An 18,772-nucleotide genomic window follows, 5' to 3' on the forward strand; every position below is an offset into this window, starting at 1 on the left:
CAGGACCTGAGCTGTTCATCTTAAATGATGTGTTAGCTGACCCCCTAAGCCGTAAAGCTACATAAATAAGTGGCTCAAATCTCATGTTCTCCACTCCTATCATCTTGCCTTCTATCTCTCAGCAGCGCCTGTGATCTCATAAGGAGTTCCCTATGGTCAGTTGATAGAAGAGAGAAGATACCTTTCTTTCATAGCAGCTGTCACTGAGGCTGTGTTATCTGAAGAATATTAAGTGTTGGCCTCCCTCATTAGAATATAAGTGCCTTTGTGCAAGGTCTTCTCAGATTGTTATTTTTATTCTTAGTAGAATAGAAAGCAACAGAAATCTCTGGGTCAGGTCGTAGGTAAGACATTTTGAGGTTCTGAGGATAAAAATGAAGTTAGTAAAGTCCAAGTGAGAAGAAAGTAAAAGTGCTTGAAAGCTCACTTGGATATTAATATTAAATGAAATGGATGATGACCTTCTAAATCTTTTGGTCAGGCAACCACCCCTTCAGGTCCCCTCCCTCTGTGGGAGATTTTCTGCCTTCTCAATAAATCCTACTTCCCCCCCTCAAAAAAATCTTTTGGTCAATAACTTCAAAATAATTTTTAAAACCATGGGCTTTTTTTTTTACATTTTAAAATTAATACTTAAAAGTTCTTACTGTAATGCTAGATATTGCAGAATAGGTAATATTTGGAGTAAACATTAAAATTAGAAAATAAAACTATTACAGTGCCCTTTAAAAAAAAGATGGAGCCAGGTTCATGTCTGTAATCACAGCACTTTGGGAGGCTGAGGCAGGAGGATCACTTGAGACCAAGAGTTTGAGGCCAGCCTGATCAACAAAGTGAGACTCTGTCTCAACCAAAAATAGAAAAATTAGTCAGTGTGGTGGTACATACCTGTAGTTTCAGCTACTCAGGAGGCTGAGATAGGAGGATCACTTGAGTCCAGGAGTTTGAGGCTGCAGTGGCCAAGATTGTGCCACTGCAACAGATTAAAACCCTATCTCAAAAAAATAAGTAAATAAATAAAAGAATGCAAGCACACTGAGGTCACAGACCTTTGTTTTGGCTCACTCTTGTATCTCTACATTCAGGATAGTGTCCAGCACTTAGTAGTGCTCAATAAGATAAGTGCTGTTGAATAAATAAATTAATGAATGCACTGAACAAATAAAAAAGTGACAGCCTTTTCAAAATGGTACAGACAACTTTGTTTTTTACTCCTTCACTGGAGTTTCTCTGTTGAGAATTCAGTTTTCACACCCACAAGTCCCAAACCACACGCTCTGGGGGCTGCGTGTGGTGGGCTTGTGAGGTGGTGTGACTTCTCACCTTCATGCGCCGTGGTTTCATTTTTGCCTGCTGGTTGAGCTCATGAGGGGAAGCCTCTCTCTGCATGTGGCTTTGGGACAGAATTTACTGAGTGTCCGGACCCCGGTTCTATTGGTCTTCCTGGGCCCCATTTCAGTCACTGATTCTTTAAAAAGTGTGATTAATCCTAATTATTTGCTATCTGGATTGGCCCCAAGGAGAGAGGGGATATGGGAGCAGATGCACTCTGAAGCCCAGAGACTCCTGGTCCCTCCCACTCCCTCATCTTCACATACTGTGAAGCTCCCCCCAGCCTCAAGCCACCCTTTGAGGGAGTGTCATCTTTTCCTCCCATGTGGAGGGGCTTCCTCTCTTCTCCCCACGCATTCTCCCTCTGAGGGTATCTTTTCCATCCTCCACCCTATCCTCAACATGAGGGTCTCAGACTTTCCCCTCAGCTCCTCATAGTGGGCAACACCCCTCTTTTCTCACCGAACATCTATTTAAAACTTCTTCCATTCTATTACGTAGCACATGCTTTCTCAATAATGAATATTTGGAAAATAAAGACAAATAGAAAAAACCGCCGGGCTCAGTGGCTCAGCCTGTAATTCCGCGCCTTTGGGAGGCTGAGGTGAGTGGATTGCCTGAGCCCGCGGGTTCGAGAACGGCCTAGGCAGCGAGACCTCATCTCTACAATAAATCAAAAAATCAGCCGGGCGTGGTAGCACATTCCTGTAATTCCAGCTACTCAGAAGAGCGCAGGCGGAAGGATCGCCGGAGCCCAGCAGGTCGAGGCTGCGGTGGCCGGAGCGGCCACTGCACTCCAGTCTGGGCGACAGAGTGAGACTCCAACTCAAAAAAAAAAAAAGAAAAAACCAAGTCACCTAAGCTTCCACCCACCCTCAAACAACTGGTGTTAATACTTTGATGTGTTCTTTCATTTTGAAAAACACAGTCGTAATCATACAGTACATTAAATTCTACTCTTTACTTTTTTCGCTTGTGATATTGTAACATTTTCTAGCTTTACAATATATAATTCTTAATGTCTGCTTTCATTTCATTTTTACCAGTGGTTAGACTCTTAGGTAGTTTCCAGAATTCCACTGTTGCAAATAACAAAATAATGCATGTTTTTTGTAGCGAATCTTGCAGACTTTATTCAAGGGTGTAGGGGGCTACTCCAATGGGGTTTTGTAGTAGGGGACAGATCTGGCTCAACTTCCTCTAAATGCCCTTCTGAGACAAGATAATCTCAATCCCATTCTTGCCCCCAAAACATTTTTTTTACTTTATTTTATTATAAAGATGTGCGATATGAGTCAGGGTTAGGTATACAAGTAATCTATGTGCAGGTGAAGTTTGGGCCTCCAACTGATCCTCACTTCCCGTGGTTTAGGATCAGATACCCTTTGTGTTGTTACATGCCTACCCTCCCCCCCACCTCACAATGTCCCAAGACTGCTGATTCCTCCCTTGTGCTTTTGTGATTAATGATCAGGTCCCACTTATGAGTGAGAACATGTGATATTCAGTTCTTTGTTTCTGTGATAAGTCACAAAGAATGATTGTGACCAATTCCATCCAATTTGCTGAGACGTCCACGATTTTGTTCTTCTATATGGCTGTGTAATATTTCATTGTGTATGTGTACTAATTATCTTCATCCAGTCCACTTTCAATGGCAGTAGAGTTGGTTCCATGGTTGTGCATTTAGGGGGTCTCCATTCAAGATATGTGCCAAGGAATGCATCAAAATCAGCCACCTACCCCCCACCTTCCCATGTTTTCCACTTCATTAAAACAAAGGCAAACAAACAACTAAAAAAACAAACAAACACAAAGGCAAGCTCTATAGGGGCAGGGATCATGTCTGCCTTATGTGCCAGATTGACATAGCAGAGGTTCTCAATAAATATTTGTTGGATGAATTAAACACTTTAAAAAGTTTGTAAGTAACCATCCCCCCTCCCCCTAATCCCAGACTCCAAGTTTATGCTAGATCAAAAATATGCCTGTAGGCTCAGTTTCTCCACTGAGATGGGTTCCTGCACAAGCCTATGGCCTAGGCTTTTCTCTCATAGCACCAGAGAATAAATGAACCCTGGCTAGGGGTCCTTGTCTTCAGGCCATACACACTTCTGAGTCTTTATGATGGTGCCTGTCAAATATGGTCTTCTCCATCCTTGTGCACTTTGACCTTCAAATCCTGCAGATCCACACATGACCCTCTGGGTATCAGTGGTCAGGCCTGCTGCAACTGTCCATGAAAGTATTTAATGAGGACCCAGCTTCATAAGAGCGGAGAGCGTGTCTGACCAATCAGCTCAAGCTCAGCACAGTGCCAGGCACACAGTTGATAAGTTGATGAATACATCTATTTGTGTGCATGTCTGTCTGTTCTGGGTTTCTTCCTGTCCTAGCAATCAGTCTCTTGATATATTCCTAATCTCCAAGCGCTGGGATGGAATGTGACTCCAGACCCTGAACTGGGGCCATCATTAATATGACAGAATCTGCCATCGATATGTGTGATGCTGCATTTTCATTTCCACAGAGATACTTCTAAACCCTTCTCTTGGTACTAGCTGACAAATTCACAGTCACATTTCTGGGAATGGATAGTTGAACATTCTGGGGTTGAGATTTCTCAGCAGTGAGTAGAATTATGAACTCTTAGATTGATGGTTTATTCTGAAAGGAAGTCATTGTTCCTTATTCTTTGGCAGTTCTGGTCAAAATGGTGAATTCTTAGGGCTGAGACTGGAGGGAGTGTTCTGCTGTCTAGATGACATTTTCATAGGTAAACAGTCTTGGTGTGTCTGGCGTTGTTGGTGGTGAGTTGGGATTCTCCATCTGTAGGCAGACAGAAGAAAGCAGTGTTTTGGAGGTGGGCAGGGCTCTGGATCTCCCATGGAGATTCTGCCACCCCAGATACTCTATTTCCAGGGTCACCCAGCCCAAGCCTCCTGCCAGCTATCTTCTACTGTTTAATCACTCCTGGCTTAGAGAAACCATTCTTTAAGCTTATTCATCTTGTGGAACGCTTGTGAACGGAACTTTCTTTGCAATCATCAAAGTCAACTTTTCCTATCACTAAGTAAACTCCCTTTTCAATCCCCATCTTTTCAGATCTGTTTGGGGGAGAACGGGAAAGGAGACAGAAAGGTACCATAGCTTCTGCCAAGCATGATCTGTGAAGGAATAAGCCTTAAAGCTTATCACATTAGTAGCTTAATTGAGGAAGACTACAAATCAGATGCAACATAGCTGGACTAAGGATAAAAAGTAGAAATCTCTCCCTCCTACAGTCTCCTGGTGGCTCAGGAGCAAGCTGGTGGTGTCTCCTCCCCAGCTACTCCTCTCCTCAGGCACAGCATAGGCCATGGTTTTTTCCTTATTCATGAATTCACGCTGAAGTCTTTTGGTTTTCTCCACCATTCCTATATAGAATCTCTCTTCTACTCTATCTGATCCAGAACACTCTTGTCCGACTCCTAAAATACAATTCCCTTCTATTCCCCATGTTCTTGTGTAACCCTAAGCAAAGAGAATGGGAAACTACTGGGATACTTTTTAATGCCAGAGAGTATGAAATTTTAACCTAAACATGAACCAGGAGAAGAATGAAACTCAGTTCTAAACCTTCTTACCTTTCTTGGAATCTGCACAGTGGAATAAAGCGTACTTGCTAGATCTTCCATTGGGACAGTTTTCTGTTCAGAAACAAACAATAAGCAAAAAAAAAAAAAAAAATCATTACCCATATCCTGAATCACATAGACAAGGCCAGAGAGACGCTCAGAATCCAGAGAGGGGAGGGCAGAGCTGGGGAGGAGATGGCAAGAGGGAAGAGAGGGTTCTGGAACAGGGATAGGTAGTGGGAAGTTTTCTTGTTGGCAGCTGCTGTTATAACAATTACTGATAATTTTTTTCAGGGCACCATTGCATTATTTTAAAACTGCGTTGTGTTTAAATTAATTTCAAAAATATATGAGGTATATATGTCTCATGAGTTATGAGACTCCTGAGGAGGTTACATAATTTGAAACAGTCCTGCTAATGTTGCCAGTAAATTTTCTCAACCACTAAAGAGCCTTTGGAAAAAGTCAGCAGAGTCACTAATGGAACAAAACAACAACAATAACAGGAGCTCCTTTTCAACTGGAGGAAAATGTCCTGGTTTAGATAAGCTTACTCCTGTGCATCTGGGGATGTCTTGCAGCCTTCTGTGGATGTGTCTTGAGCAGAGTAAGAGAGAGAATGGTGACAGAGTGATAAATTTTGACTTAAACCAGTTGGGTGGAGCACAAAGTCTCCCCTGTGAGGAAGGAGAGGGCTCTCAGAAAACTAATGATTTTGGTAGTATTTCCTCTTTGTGGGGGTAAATTAGGTAAGTGTAGGAAGATGTGACCTGATCAAAAGATACCAAAGGTTGGGGTAAAACTGGGGTCTTGAGGTCAAAGCATGTTTAGTTCTTTATTAAATATTGAGGCTCTATGACCTCTAAAGAGCCACCCAGCCTACAATGATTGGTCCCAAAGAGCCACCCAGCCTACAATGATTGGTCCCAATGAGTTGTCTACTCATTTCATGTCTGCAGATTGTCTTTTGTTATTTAGGTTTCTTTAAATCATATGCTTATGATTTTCTTTTCAGAGAGTTTCCTTTGAATTCCATTTGTGTTCATTCATTTCACTCGGTGACTCACACCTGGGAAGCCTTGAGTGGGAGCCCAGAGTCACCTAGGCCCCCGACCCTTCTCCTGATGACCCCTTGAGTCACCTTACAGAAAAGGGCATCTCTGGAGCAGCCAATCTTCTGACACCATGACTCAAACATCATGTCAAAGTCACAGTCCTCTGCCCGCTACCTAAAGCCAAAGGAATCAGGTCTTTTGAGTGGCCATTGTGAATCATGGAGGAGGTGATCCCATAGACCACAGCACAAGCATTACTGGCTGGGTCAGAACCGGGTGCTTCAGAGGCCACCAGCTTCCGAGCAGAAAAGGATCCCTGAAGACTTGTGGGAGACATGGGTGCGCTGGGTTTTAAGGGTTGTACATCCTCACCCCCTTTCCCCATTCCCATGTTGCACAAACACATGGGGAAAAAAACCTCAAGTAACACAAGGAGAATCTCAGAGAGAGGATCAAGTCCCAGGATAAATGGGAAAGAACTCACAGCAATGTAAGAGACTGTGTCATATTCTGTGTTCTCTCCAGAATGGGAGCAGAAGTTAGAAATTTCCTGATGAGTGTCCTTTTTCTCCTTCCTTTCAGTGGATTCTAAAAGCAAGTTGGGAGAGAATCAAAGCCTCCCTCTCCAACCACTCACCACCCTCACTGGCCCAGTATCCTGCCTGGATAACCCACTAGGGTGACCAACCATCTCAGTTTTCCTGAAACTGAAGGGTTTTCCAGGACAGGGGACTTTCAGTGTTGATACTAGGAAAATCCTAGACAAACCAGAATGAATAGGTCACTCTTGTCACTTTTCTCCTTGGTCTCTGGATCAAGATGTTTAAAGTGGGAAGCAGACAAAGTCAGAAAAACTCTCACAGGGCATCCAACAGGGATGAGGAATCTCAAAGTTTACAGTTCATACCCAACCAATGTTTAGGTTCCTCCTTGATACCCTATGAGGGCAGTAGAAGCCCGAGAAGACATATTACCAGGGTTTAGGGACACAGAGCATGGAATCCAGCTGGAAAGAGACAGCGAAAGTCTTCTCCAGGAGGAAAGTGTCTAGACTGAACCGGAAGCAAAGCGAGGTCTTGAGTTGAACCCGTGGAAAGGGCTGGAACTGGTTTGTGAGCTCTAATTGGGATGAGGATAGGAAGGGCTGAAGGATTCTGGTCTGTGGGGATCTCAGAATTGGAGGCCATCACCTCCCAGGTCAGGGGAGCAGAGTCAGCAGTGCGGGGCCCATGTCTGGGGCAGGAGAGGAGTGGGCCTTTGAAGGGAACTAGGAGGACCGTGTCTTCTGGAGAAGAGGTAAGGCCTTCAGCACTCTACTATGGAATGAGGACTGACTATGTTTCTTGAAGGCAGAGACTGGCCTCTTCATTGCTGTATCCTCAGCACCTAGCACCAAGTCTCACATACCACTCAATATATACTTGTTGAATCAATGAGGGGGGAAAAATGCATGAATGAAGGCGAAGAAAAAAATGGCATAGTTTCTACCTTTTTCTTTGTCTTTCTGCAAACACCAAATAGCTATTCCCACTAGAAGGAGACTGAGCAGGATGAGCCCCAACAGGAGAATCAGGATGACCATGAGGGAATCCGGGCCACCACCACCTTTAAAAACAGAACACATGGAGGTGTGGGAAAAGAACAAAAGTTAGCTTAGGAAAGTAATGACCTGACTTTTGGAGTACCTGCCACCTTCTTCCCAGGCAACTTCCCAGTGGCCTCCAATTTTCACACAGGGCCTGTTCCCAGGGGGACCAGGAGCTGAAGAAGGTGCAGGTCCTGGGACCAGAAGCTCCCATAAAGAGGTGAGAAGCGGTTACCTTCGCAGAACTTCCTGGTAAGGATGGGGCTTGAGGAGCTGTTGCTGATGGGATTCCTGACAATGCAGATGAAGGCTGTGTCCTTTCCCCCCATTCTCCAGGAGACGGAAAGGATGGGGCCATTATGGAACTCAGGGACTGTTTGCCCCAGGGTCTCCCAGCTGTAAGTCACATCCTCTTCTTCACGTTCCATGTAGCATGTGAGATTGGTCATGCAGGTGCCATTCTTATTGCTCTGCAGACCCACGGTGACTTTGGGCTTTGACACTTGCTCTGTGAAGAAAGGACAACCAGGGATGGAAACTCTGCCTGTATCTCTCCTTTCTCTAAATTATCCTTGAATACCTCGAACCTGAATCTTTTTGGGAGCTCCAGAATGCAGAGGGAACACCATTCCAAGTAGAATCTTCATTCTTTTTTTTTTTTTGAGTTGGAGTCTCATTCTGTCGCCCAGACTGAAGTGGAGTGGCTGCTCCCGGCCACCGCAGCCTTGACCCACTGTGCTCCGGCGATCCTTCCGCCTCAGCCTTTCCAGTAGCTGGAATTATAGGCATGCACTACCATGCCCAGCTGATTTTTTGATTTATTGTAGAGATGAGGTCTCGCTGCCCAGACGGGTCTCGAGCCCGCGGGCTCAGGCAATCCACTCACCTCAGCCTCCCAAAGGCACAGGATTACAGGCTGAGCCACCGAGCCCGGCTGGAATTTTCATTCTTAACTGGAAAAGAGAACTATCCAGGTCTGCTTGCCCACAGTTATATAACAATAATGGTAACAGCAACAAGAAGATTCAGACTCGGGAGGAAACATTTCTCCTACCTAGCTTTACCAGAGATAAAGCTGACATTTTTATCTTCTGATTTTTGTGTCTATTACCAATAGGTTGGATTCTGTAGGGAAAGTGGTGTGACAGATGCTTATAACCACAAATCTTCCTGAGGTGGGTATTGCTTTCCTCCCCATTACAGATATGGAAATTAAGACTCGAAAAAATTGAATAACGTGGCTAAGTTCATGCAACTAATAAGAGAAGCCAGCAGTTGGCCCCAGCCTGTGTGGTTGTCACTTTTGGTATCACCCATTCACTGCACCATATTGTTTCTTACAGTATTGCTGAGTAGGCAGGGACCCCAAGGGCCAGCCACATCTATTTCTTTCGTGCAGGAGTCCCCTCTCCCACATTTTTGTCAAGTGTTTATCCAGCCTCTGCTTGACATCTCCCATGTCAAGGAGCTCATCACCTCATCAAGGCATCCATTTACCATTGGAACACATTCTGCTCACCATACACATGCAGCATATACTCCTGTGTTGAGGGAAACTGGGATGATGAACTGTGTATCTGCACACTGTAGGAACCTGAGTCATTCTTCCTCAGTTTGTTGAGCTTCAGGGAGTAGCCTCCACCTGAGAAGTCCACCCTTTCCCTATTACGATTGCTAGTCACTATAACAGTGGCGTTTTTGCTCTCCGTGCCTGGCTGTATGGTGATGAGAGTGGTTCTATTGAAGGACCAGACAATACTGTCAATCTGCTTTTCTGTGAATGTCAGGGGGAAAGTCACAGACCCACCGATGGCTCCGACCAGCTCCTTCATGGCTCCAGAAGTTGCTGACGCTGCAAACAGAGAACCATAAAATAAGTCCAAGTCCCTGCTCTTGTCTCCGGTTACTCACCCTTTTTGGGTCCTGGGGAAATCCTGAGAAATTCATTCAGTCCAACCCAGTCAACTCCTGGGAAACCCTTCAGAACCTCACTAAAATATGAAAGCACTGAGACTGGAAATTTTTGTTTCACCCCAGTCTTAGTTCACCCCAAGAGAGCATGACTTGTAAATATTCATCACTGGTTATGTGGCTTTAGGTGAAAAACAGTTAAGAATGTCTGCTGAAGAAACTTTCAGAAGTGGTCAGTTGAGCACTACCTGTGAACAGGTATGAGGAATGAGTCATTAAAATCTTAGAGACAGATGCTGAGAATAGCACAGAGCAGTGAGATCAATTAGATTGGGACTAACAGTTTAAAAGCACCTACTGTGATCTTGTTTAACTCTTAAAACAAACCTTAGAGGAAGGACTTTTTATATCCTCTTCTTACAGATCAGGAACCTGAGGCACAATGGGGCTAAGTGACTTACTCAAACTACATAGTAAATGGCAGAGTCCACATCAAGTACTGACAGGGTTGAGACCTTAAAGAGCATGTTTTATAGATGAGAAAACTAAATAGCAGAGATAGAAAGGACTTATTCAAGTCTAATAGAAATGGTAACACTAAAATTAAAACCTTAAAGGTGTTCTCCTTAAAAGTACAAAACTCAAAGCTATTTCTGTTTCTGCCTCTTAACATAAAGTGTCAGGTTGAAATGTTTAAATGAAATTGTATTAATTCAGTCATGGAAAGTACAAAAGGAAGAAATAAAGAAAATATTAAAAAGCTAACAAAACACCCAAGCTATAGGATCCTGACATTTGTATGTTAGTGATGCAACTGCAAGGTACATTGTGACTTTCATGGTTCCTATGTACTTTTACCTTTGTTGGCTCTTCCTCCATAAGAAATGTTAAAAATTATATTCTATGTCTGTGTGGCTATAAAAATGAATATAGTCCATACTGGATTGATTATATGTTCATTATTATCTTTATGTATTTTTCTGATTGAAAAAGATTTAAAATTAAATCTGTTGTAGGCCCTATGCTCTGTCTCCTAAACCTAATTGGTCCTATGAGATTGACCAAGCTTCCAGGCTCTGTTCCATATCAAAACTTACTCTCCCACCATAATATTTCCTACTATAGCACTGATGTAACTCATGCATTGCCTCATAAAAAGATAGATTCCTGTATTGACCTATCCAGATATCCAAAATCACTTCATTAGAGATTTATTCCCTTGGTCCATGTTAAAACTCCCATATCCTGGCAAAACTTTCAAATATTAGTAGTTGTCATGTATTAAAAGTATATTCTGTGCCAAAGACTTATTGTAAAGAATATGCCTAATACTTAAAGAAACTCTGCTAATTAATTAGGTATTTTGACCCTTTTACACAGAGATCAGCCATCTATAGCCCATGGACTAAATGTGGTTGGTCCACTGCCTGTTTCTGTAATACAGTTTTACTGGAACCCAGCCATACTCCTTCATTTACATATAGTCTATGGATGTGTTTGCCGCACAAAAGCTGAGTTGCACGGTTGATACAGAGATGAGTTATGGCCCACAAAGCCTAAAGTATTTACTATCTTGCTCTTTACAGATAAAACTCCTGAATTAATGAGAAAACTGAGATTTAAAAAAATGAAATAGCTCATTCAGGGGCACAAAACTAGTAGGTGACATTTTAAGGGTCACTCCAGCTCTGGCACTGGAACTCTTACAGCTCAATTTGAAGGCCCTTGGCATTTGTACCAGCTCCAGCCCTCTCCCTCATTATCCTTCCCCTAAGGGGCTCACGTGTCAACTCCAATGCCCTTGGGCCCCATTTAACTCCAATTGCCCTTCATGGCCTTTGGTGACCTTCCCTCAAGCATAAGCTGCTCTACCAGTGCCCCAGGGTGCAGATGTTACCAAATGTGGACCTCCTCCCTTGATTACAGATATGAGGGCTCTATCAACTTTTTGCTAAATTTACCTCCAAAAGAACTGCTTTCTCTTCCTTGGTAAATATCTTTTAGAAGCTGATTCATATTTTCAAATGTTTCACCCACAGTGTATCCCCCATAATATTAGGCATACAACTTCGGATCTCTCAAGACTTTATCAAATCATTGTGTTAAGTAATCTGATTTTTCAAAAAGCTCTTCTCTCTATTTCTCTGACATTAAGGCTAGAATAGCTTTTTGACTACTTTTTCTTTGGTCATCTCAAGGAGTATCAAAATAGTTCCAGTAAATGTTACAGACAATATCAATTTTATTTGAATTTTTGATCACTCACTCAATCAATGCATTCCTTCTTTTACTTCAACAACAGAGATGAGGTGGAGGTAAATATTTTAAAGTCAAATAAAGATCGGGTATAACTTTCCCCCAAGTGGGTGTAATCCCTACACTTAGGGCAACCTGCAAGTAATTTCATTTTTGCATTTGATTTTGGAGCAATATTGAAGATGAGGAAGTGGCAAGATCAAGGATGTGGCTTTAGTTGTTAGTAGGTATGCTTGTATTTAAGCTGTGATCAGTTAATCACTTTTCACCCTTTTTCACCCATGGTGCTAAATTCTCAGAGTAAATGCCAAGAGACATGAATTGTGTGGTGATATAAGAAAGTGTCTCCAAATTAATTGTTTCTTGTTAGAATAAAGTTTGAGGATGACACAGGGCAAATTGCCAACATGCCCCTGGATGGAGTGTATTGTTCTGTCTCAAGTTTATCTTCAGAGTGAGAAGAGGGGGAGTGAGAGAAGAAAGTAGTTCCTTGCCATTTCCCAAGTGTGGGTTCAGAGGACAGGGGGCAAGGTGGGAGGGTCCCAACCAAAAAGTTTTGTTTCTTCTTTCTGGCTGACTGAGAAAAGGGATTCAGGAACAAGAGAATTCTCTTTTTAAATGTCCAAGGTGGAGTGGAAAGCTCCCCTTTCTGTGATGGTTTTGCACCTGCAGAGTGTGTCCCTCTAGAGCTTTCCCATATCTAAGCAGTTCACACTTGTCTCACTCTGTCATTTGTTCCTTTAACAAAAATTCATTTCGTTTCCCATTGTTTAGGAGCCAAGGATATAACTGGGGGGCAAGATAGTCAATCCTGGAGTTGGGAGAGAGTAACTACATTAAACAAGTGACAGCACATGCTATGAAAAGGTAAGTAGCAGGTACTGTGGGAGCATACAGTGCAGGGAGGGATTCAACATGATTTGTGGGACCAGAAGACTCTAGAGCATGAGCGGCTACCAACATCTCCTTTGAGGCCCAGGAGGATTGGGTCCCATGAGATTTGGCCACCCTCCTCAGATGTCCACCCTTCCTCTTGAGTTAGTGCAGTGGTATTGTAATTGACTTCCTCTGTGCCCGTTCACCCCTTCCTCATTTTGCAGCGGTCAAATGGTTTGGATAAGACGGGTCAACACTCAGCTCCAGTGATGGTCCCCTCCAGCACAGTAATTTGTTCAGAGGTGTCGCATGATCTGGGTTGCTGGTATCTGAGAGAAGCCCAGGACTTTTGCTTTGAGGTCGGGGTGATGATATAATGCTGTGGAAAGACATGAAGTGGGGACCACTACCCACGTGTGGCTGCTATGCAAGCAGTCGGTCCTCTTCCTTCTCCTGACCCCCAGCTCACTGTCTACCTCAAGCGATTGTTTGTGCTTTATCATCCTCCTCTCTGTCCTTCTCAATTTCACTCAAAACCCACAAAGCCTAGTTCAAAGCCCTCCCTCCAAGGAAGTCTCCAACTCTTCTCCACACCCATCCCCTAAAAATTCACCATCAGTGTCACTTCATCTTCACTTTAAATTCTCCAGAAAGAAATGTTCCTTCTGGGTGATGACTGAACACATCACTTTGCTGTGAATCAGCCAATGACTGGTCTATAAGGATTAGGTTCCAGATCCCCCAATGACAGGGCCACAGGGTCCCACCCAGAGAAGGGCGAAGATGGCTTCTCCTGCCTCAGCATGTAGCAGTGTGGGAAAGGGGTCTGTCCGAACTGGGAGTCAGGACACGTGGGTCCATTCCGCAGCCTCTGTAATCATAGCTCCAGCAACAAACCCTTGGTATCATTCCGTGGTGTATAAGCTGTTTAGCGACACTGTTTATCTTGATCCTTAAAACCCCCAGTGAGACAGAGGTTAAGCCCCACTTTATAGATGAAGACACTGGGGTTCCAAGAGGTGGGGTGACTTTCCCAAGACCCCCAAAAAGAAATAGCAGAAGAGGGAGGAGAAGTTGGTTAGTTCCTCTAGCTCAGAGGTCTGTGCTCTTTTCACTACTGCCTCACCACATATACCACTTTGAGTTTTGGTTTCTGAACTCTCATAGGAGAAAAATAGCAACCTTTATTTACCAGGAAACTGGGAAGATGAAGTGTGAATGCAGATTTGAAAGCCTTTTGAGAAGTACAGAGCAGCCTAATGGCAAGGTGGGAGGCGGGAGGCAAGGGCAGGGAGTGATGATGCCAGAGTCAGGCCTTGAGGAGGCTTTCCATCTTTTGGTTTTATTTCTGCAAGGATGGCTAAAAATAAGAACTAGAGATTTCCCGAAACACCTTTGGATGACTTCTCAGCAAAACAAGCCAGAAGGCTAAGAGGACAGTGAGCATGCCCGAGTCACCTGCCTCTGGAGGTGGAGGAGCCAGAGCAAGAGACACTTTGCCTTCTGCCCTGGCCAAAATGCAGGTGTTGTTGGCATCAGAAGTTCAGCTTGAGATGGTCTCCAAAAGAGGAAGCGACAGCAGCTCCTCCCCCACACCACCTCCCTTTCCTCTGGGTTGTCACCTCCTCTCCTTGTCTCCCAAAATCTCAAGAGTTGAGCAGAAAGAAGGAGCCAGATGATAGGGAATGTACATTATCATTGCAGCTGGAACTAAGGGATGGTGGTCCAGCAGGAAGGCCTCAAGTTAGAGGAGAGTGTGAAGCCCATCTCCTGTCTGCCAGTCCTGCCTCCAAACACCTCTCCAAGCACTTGGTGCCTTTGTCTGAACGCATCAGTGTATTGTAGCACTCTCCTCATGGAAATCATGGACCACGGCATCTCAGTGCTGGGAGGAACATTAGGAATTACTTAGACCAATCCCATTTCACAGGTTGAAGTCCAGAGGATTATGGTGATGTCTCCCAAGCGAGCAGATCACCAAGATTAGGAACTAAGAATTTCCCCAACTGTGCCCCTGCCACCCTTGGAGTCTGTGGCAGCGCCTCAGTGTTTTTCTGGGGAGCTTGAGAGGAAGTGTCAGGGGTGGAGTATAGAACACCGAGGTGATGGGGCAGAGGCTATGAGACTTGTTTTCCATTAGAGAGGCTTCAACTCCATACATTAGAGTCACACACGTGTCTATTTCTGTGTAAGATTTCATTTCACAAAAGGAAACCGCTGCTTAACAAAACAAAACAAAAGAAAACACAATGTTTGGAATCTTGCTCTTTACCCAGTTTCTGTTTAGAGAACATGCCCTGGAAAGAGCACTGTAAATCTATGACACGTGAGACACTCATAGACCTCCCACTTCACACATTCCTTTCCCAACACTCCAGCCCTAATCCCCCACATTCACATTCAAGCTCCCCACCATTCTGTTCCCCTACTCCTCTCCTGCCTCCTCTTCCGTGCTTCTTCTGGTTCTTTTCGACACTCTTCCCAATACACCCTCACTCACTTTTTCTATTTTCATTTTATTAAATGTCTACCCAACACAGACTGTATCATTTGATCATTGTAAAATGTATTAGCGAAACAGATTATTGTGCCCATTTTTCAGATGAGAGTATTGAAGTCATGAAGGCTGTTCCTTGGCCCCTCTGAGACTGGGCAGGCTGGTTCCCTGTTGGTGCATCCATAACCCAGAAACAGAGCTGCCTGCTCTTCTCGAGTCTTTCTGGTTTCTACCTTGACCTTGTGTACCTGGGAAGGGCAGAAATCCCAGCTGACTCACATATACATGTCCTGAGCAGCTCTCTTGTGTCAGGAACAGTGTGAGGCAATTTGGGGTGATGAAAGGAGCACTAGCTTTGAAAACTTAGTCTCTGCTCTACCTGGTTATAACTGTGTAATCTTGCCCAAAAAACTTGACCTGACTAAGCTTAAGTTTCCTCATCTGTAAAACAGGAATAATAACATCCTCTTACAGACTTGTGAGGAGATTGTGTGGTAAGCACCTTGGATGCATAGGCGATTTAATAAATGGTGGTTATCATTATTATTACTTTGCATTTGCTATATAATTTAAAGCATCACAATAATTCTGCAAATTAGGCTTTATTCTCTTTGATAAGAACAAGGCTCAAAGATGAATAAATTGCCCCCAGTAAGCCAAATCCAGGTTGCCTCACCCAGGGTCAAGACTCTTTTCACTGCCCTACCCACTGGACGTTCCAGAACAATCTCTGACTCCTTTCAACCACAGCAGGTGGACCACACAGACTGCCTGCAGCCTGTTGGAGCAGAACAGATGGAAACACACAAGGCAGATTTTCATACCTGTGCCCTATTGCCCAGGGTTCAGATTTTAGATGAACACCTGGGACTTTCAAAAGCTCTCCAATGCCTTCTTCCTACTTCACCTTTTTCATGTTTCGCTTTTGATCACCATTTCCATGCAGGGAGTAATATTTAAAGTGAGAGCCTATCCCAGGACCACCTGCTTAGAACCAGGTGCTTCCTAAAAATGCAAACTTCTGATGAATTCAAGGGGGATAAGAGTCTGCTGATGCTGACCACTTAGTGAGGCCCAGTAATGGTGATGGGAAGGAAAGGACTGAGAGCACTGACTGCCTGTGTGGCCTCGGGAAGGTCACTCTCCTCAGGCTGGGTACACATAATGAACCAGTTATGCCAAACCCCCAGAGGGGGACCTCATGGAACCCCATGAGCTTGATAACAGGAGAGATATTTATCACTTAGGGGATTCCTGATCCTTTCTGAGAGCCCTTAGGATAGTAAAATCTTCAAAGAATACCCTTGACAGATGCAGAATGGTCCTTGGTCCTCCATGGGATTAGACATAACGTGCCTATGGTATGAGCTAGTTTTCTAATTAGAAACTGACTGATGGGATTGCTTGGGTTAAGAGAAAATTCAAATGATCCTTTCCACTTATATCTTTGCTATGCATAACCAGTTAAAATATGCTTGTAAATATATTTTCATTTAAAATACATTCATACATGAATACATACTTGTACAATACCATTTTGCTTTTAATGTTGCCCTCAAATGGAGGGAGAGTTTGGACATAATGTCTCTGAGACCCAGGAAAGCTTTGACATTCCTAATTTAACTCACGGCAGAAGCCAGATTAGACAACAGGTCTCTAGTACACAGCACTACTTCTTTCAGTTGCTCTTTTCCTGGCACAGTCAGAAGGTGAGTTGATTTTCCCTCCCTCTAGTCTAGTCAGAGACCAAAGGTTGGTAAAAAAGCAATGTTAGATGAGAAAGCAGAGCTTCCTAAGTTGACACAGTGGTCCAGAGTGGAACAAGGAACCTGAAGCTACACCTCAGGATGAACAGGCCAGACAGAGGGAATGAAGAACATCTTGCTGTACTCACCTGTGAACTGACAGAGGAGAAAGACATGAATGAGGCCTGTTGGGGAGCCAGCCATATCGCTCTGTGGATGTCAGTGACTGAAGAGAAACTGCTACCCTCTTACACGGATTACTTCTCTTCCTCAGCTGATACGTAAAAGAGGTGGGAGGGGTCATGTCACTAATGTATGAGAATGAGTCATCTCTGATAGTCTGTCTGACTTCAATGTCAAATACATAGAAGGTGTATAATAAAGAAGGGAAAAAATGAACTCAATCCCAAAGGTGATAAAACCTCATTTTCCAGATAAAGAATCCGAAATTCAGAGAGGTTAGGAATCAACCAAAGCCATATAGTCTACATGTTTCTGCTATATCACATGACTTCTAAGAGACTCAGAAACAGAGGAAATAGAAGAAAATAGAAGGCTAGATGGGAGACAAATTGGTGGTACTGGAGATAATAGTATTTGTTGAGCTTTTCTAAGTGCCAGGCACTGTGCTAGGAGTACATGCAGCTTTAAAAATGTATTCCTCATAGCAACATTGTAAGTGAGATACTACTATAAAATCTACATCACAGATAAGAAAATAAAGGTTTAGAGTATATTACAGCAAAATCAAGTTCTTTTTATCAAAAGAAAGCATTATGAGAATAAAAAGGCAAGCCTCAGAGTGGGAGAAGTTATTTGAAATGCATATATCCCTCAAAATTCTCATATCTATAATATGTAAAGAAGTTCTGCAAATCAATAAGAATTAGGTAGACAACCCAGTAATCAAGAGGCTCAAATAAACACTTCATAAAAAGTATATTCAAATAACCAACAAGAAAAAAACACTAAGAAGGTCAACAGAAGGATTAAAACAGAATTTTTTAAAATTCCATAATAATTTTTTTAAAAAGAGGAAAGATGAAATGGTAAAACCAAAAAGAAAGTAAACAAGTAGAAAACACAACAAAATGGTAGACATAAATCCAACCATAGCAATGATGACACTAAGTATAAATAAACTAAACACTCCAATTAAAAGGCAAAGATTGTTAAAATAGATTTTAAAAACCTCAACAGAACCGTATGTACTTTACAGATTTAAAGATACAGATAGGCTGAAAGTAAATGAAGAGATAAAGATATACCATTTAACCACTGGGCATAAGCCACTGGAGTAACTCTATTAATTTCAGCTAAAGTAGACTTTAAAACAAAGAGATAAAGAAGGATATTTCATAATAATAAAGATATCAATTTATCAGGAAGACACAAGAATCATAAGTGCTTATGCTGCTTTTGATACTGTGATATAAGAAAGGGGGTGTGGGATTGGCAGTTGAGGGAAACTGCTAGGGCAGGGAGGGGCATACCTCATTAACAGGGGTACCTGCATGATTTATGTTTGTATACTTAACCCTGAATTGTATCCCACATCTTTACATTAAAAATAAAAAAATTAAATTAAATTAAAAATAAATAAAAATTTTTTAAAAGAACACATAGCTCAGTAAGAAGAAACACAACTCTATTTTTAAAATGGATTATGAATCTAAAATAAATAAATAAGTGATCAAAAAAGAAAAAAGTTAAAGAAATACATACTTGGTCTTTGTCTACAATTTCTGGCATAGAGTTCCTAAAACCCTTGTAATTTCCTAAATGGTAGGGGTGCCAGGAACAACTTTTGTTATAATGTTTGATCTTTTATTCCAGCTCCTGGCACAGAGCTCCTATGTCGCTTGCAATTTCCTGGGTGATAGAAGGTGTTCTAAGAA

General features: G+C 42.9%; 1 protein-coding gene across 6 annotated transcripts; it reads right to left on the minus strand.

Annotated features, from left to right (window-relative positions):
- Positions 1–4,089: 4,089 nt before the first annotated feature.
- Positions 4,090–17,078, minus strand: LOC103261090 (SLAM family member 7). 6 transcript variants are annotated; one of them, XM_008058704.1, is made up of 7 exons: positions 17,024–17,078; positions 9,109–9,441; positions 7,825–8,097; positions 7,493–7,609; positions 6,489–6,592; positions 4,959–5,021; positions 4,090–4,161 (listed from the first exon to the last, which is right to left on the minus strand). In XM_008058704.1, exons 1-7 carry the CDS (start codon positions 17,076–17,078, stop codon positions 4,090–4,092), a joined length of 1,017 nt encoding a protein of 338 aa, XP_008056895.1. The 6 variants fall into 6 exon arrangements, with proteins under 6 accessions (XP_008056895.1, XP_008056896.1, XP_021568382.1 ...); XM_021712707.1 differs by lacking the exon at positions 6,489–6,592 and having other exon boundaries at positions 4,103–4,161; XM_008058705.1 differs by lacking the exons at positions 7,493–7,609; positions 7,825–8,097.
- Between the last annotated feature and the right edge of the window lie 1,694 nt (positions 17,079–18,772).

The sequence above is a fragment of the Carlito syrichta genome, unplaced genomic scaffold (assembly GCF_000164805.1).
Source record: "Carlito syrichta isolate Samal-C Ts95f unplaced genomic scaffold, Tarsius_syrichta-2.0.1 Scaffold303604, whole genome shotgun sequence".
NCBI classification, from domain to species: domain Eukaryota; kingdom Metazoa; phylum Chordata; class Mammalia; order Primates; family Tarsiidae; genus Carlito; species Carlito syrichta.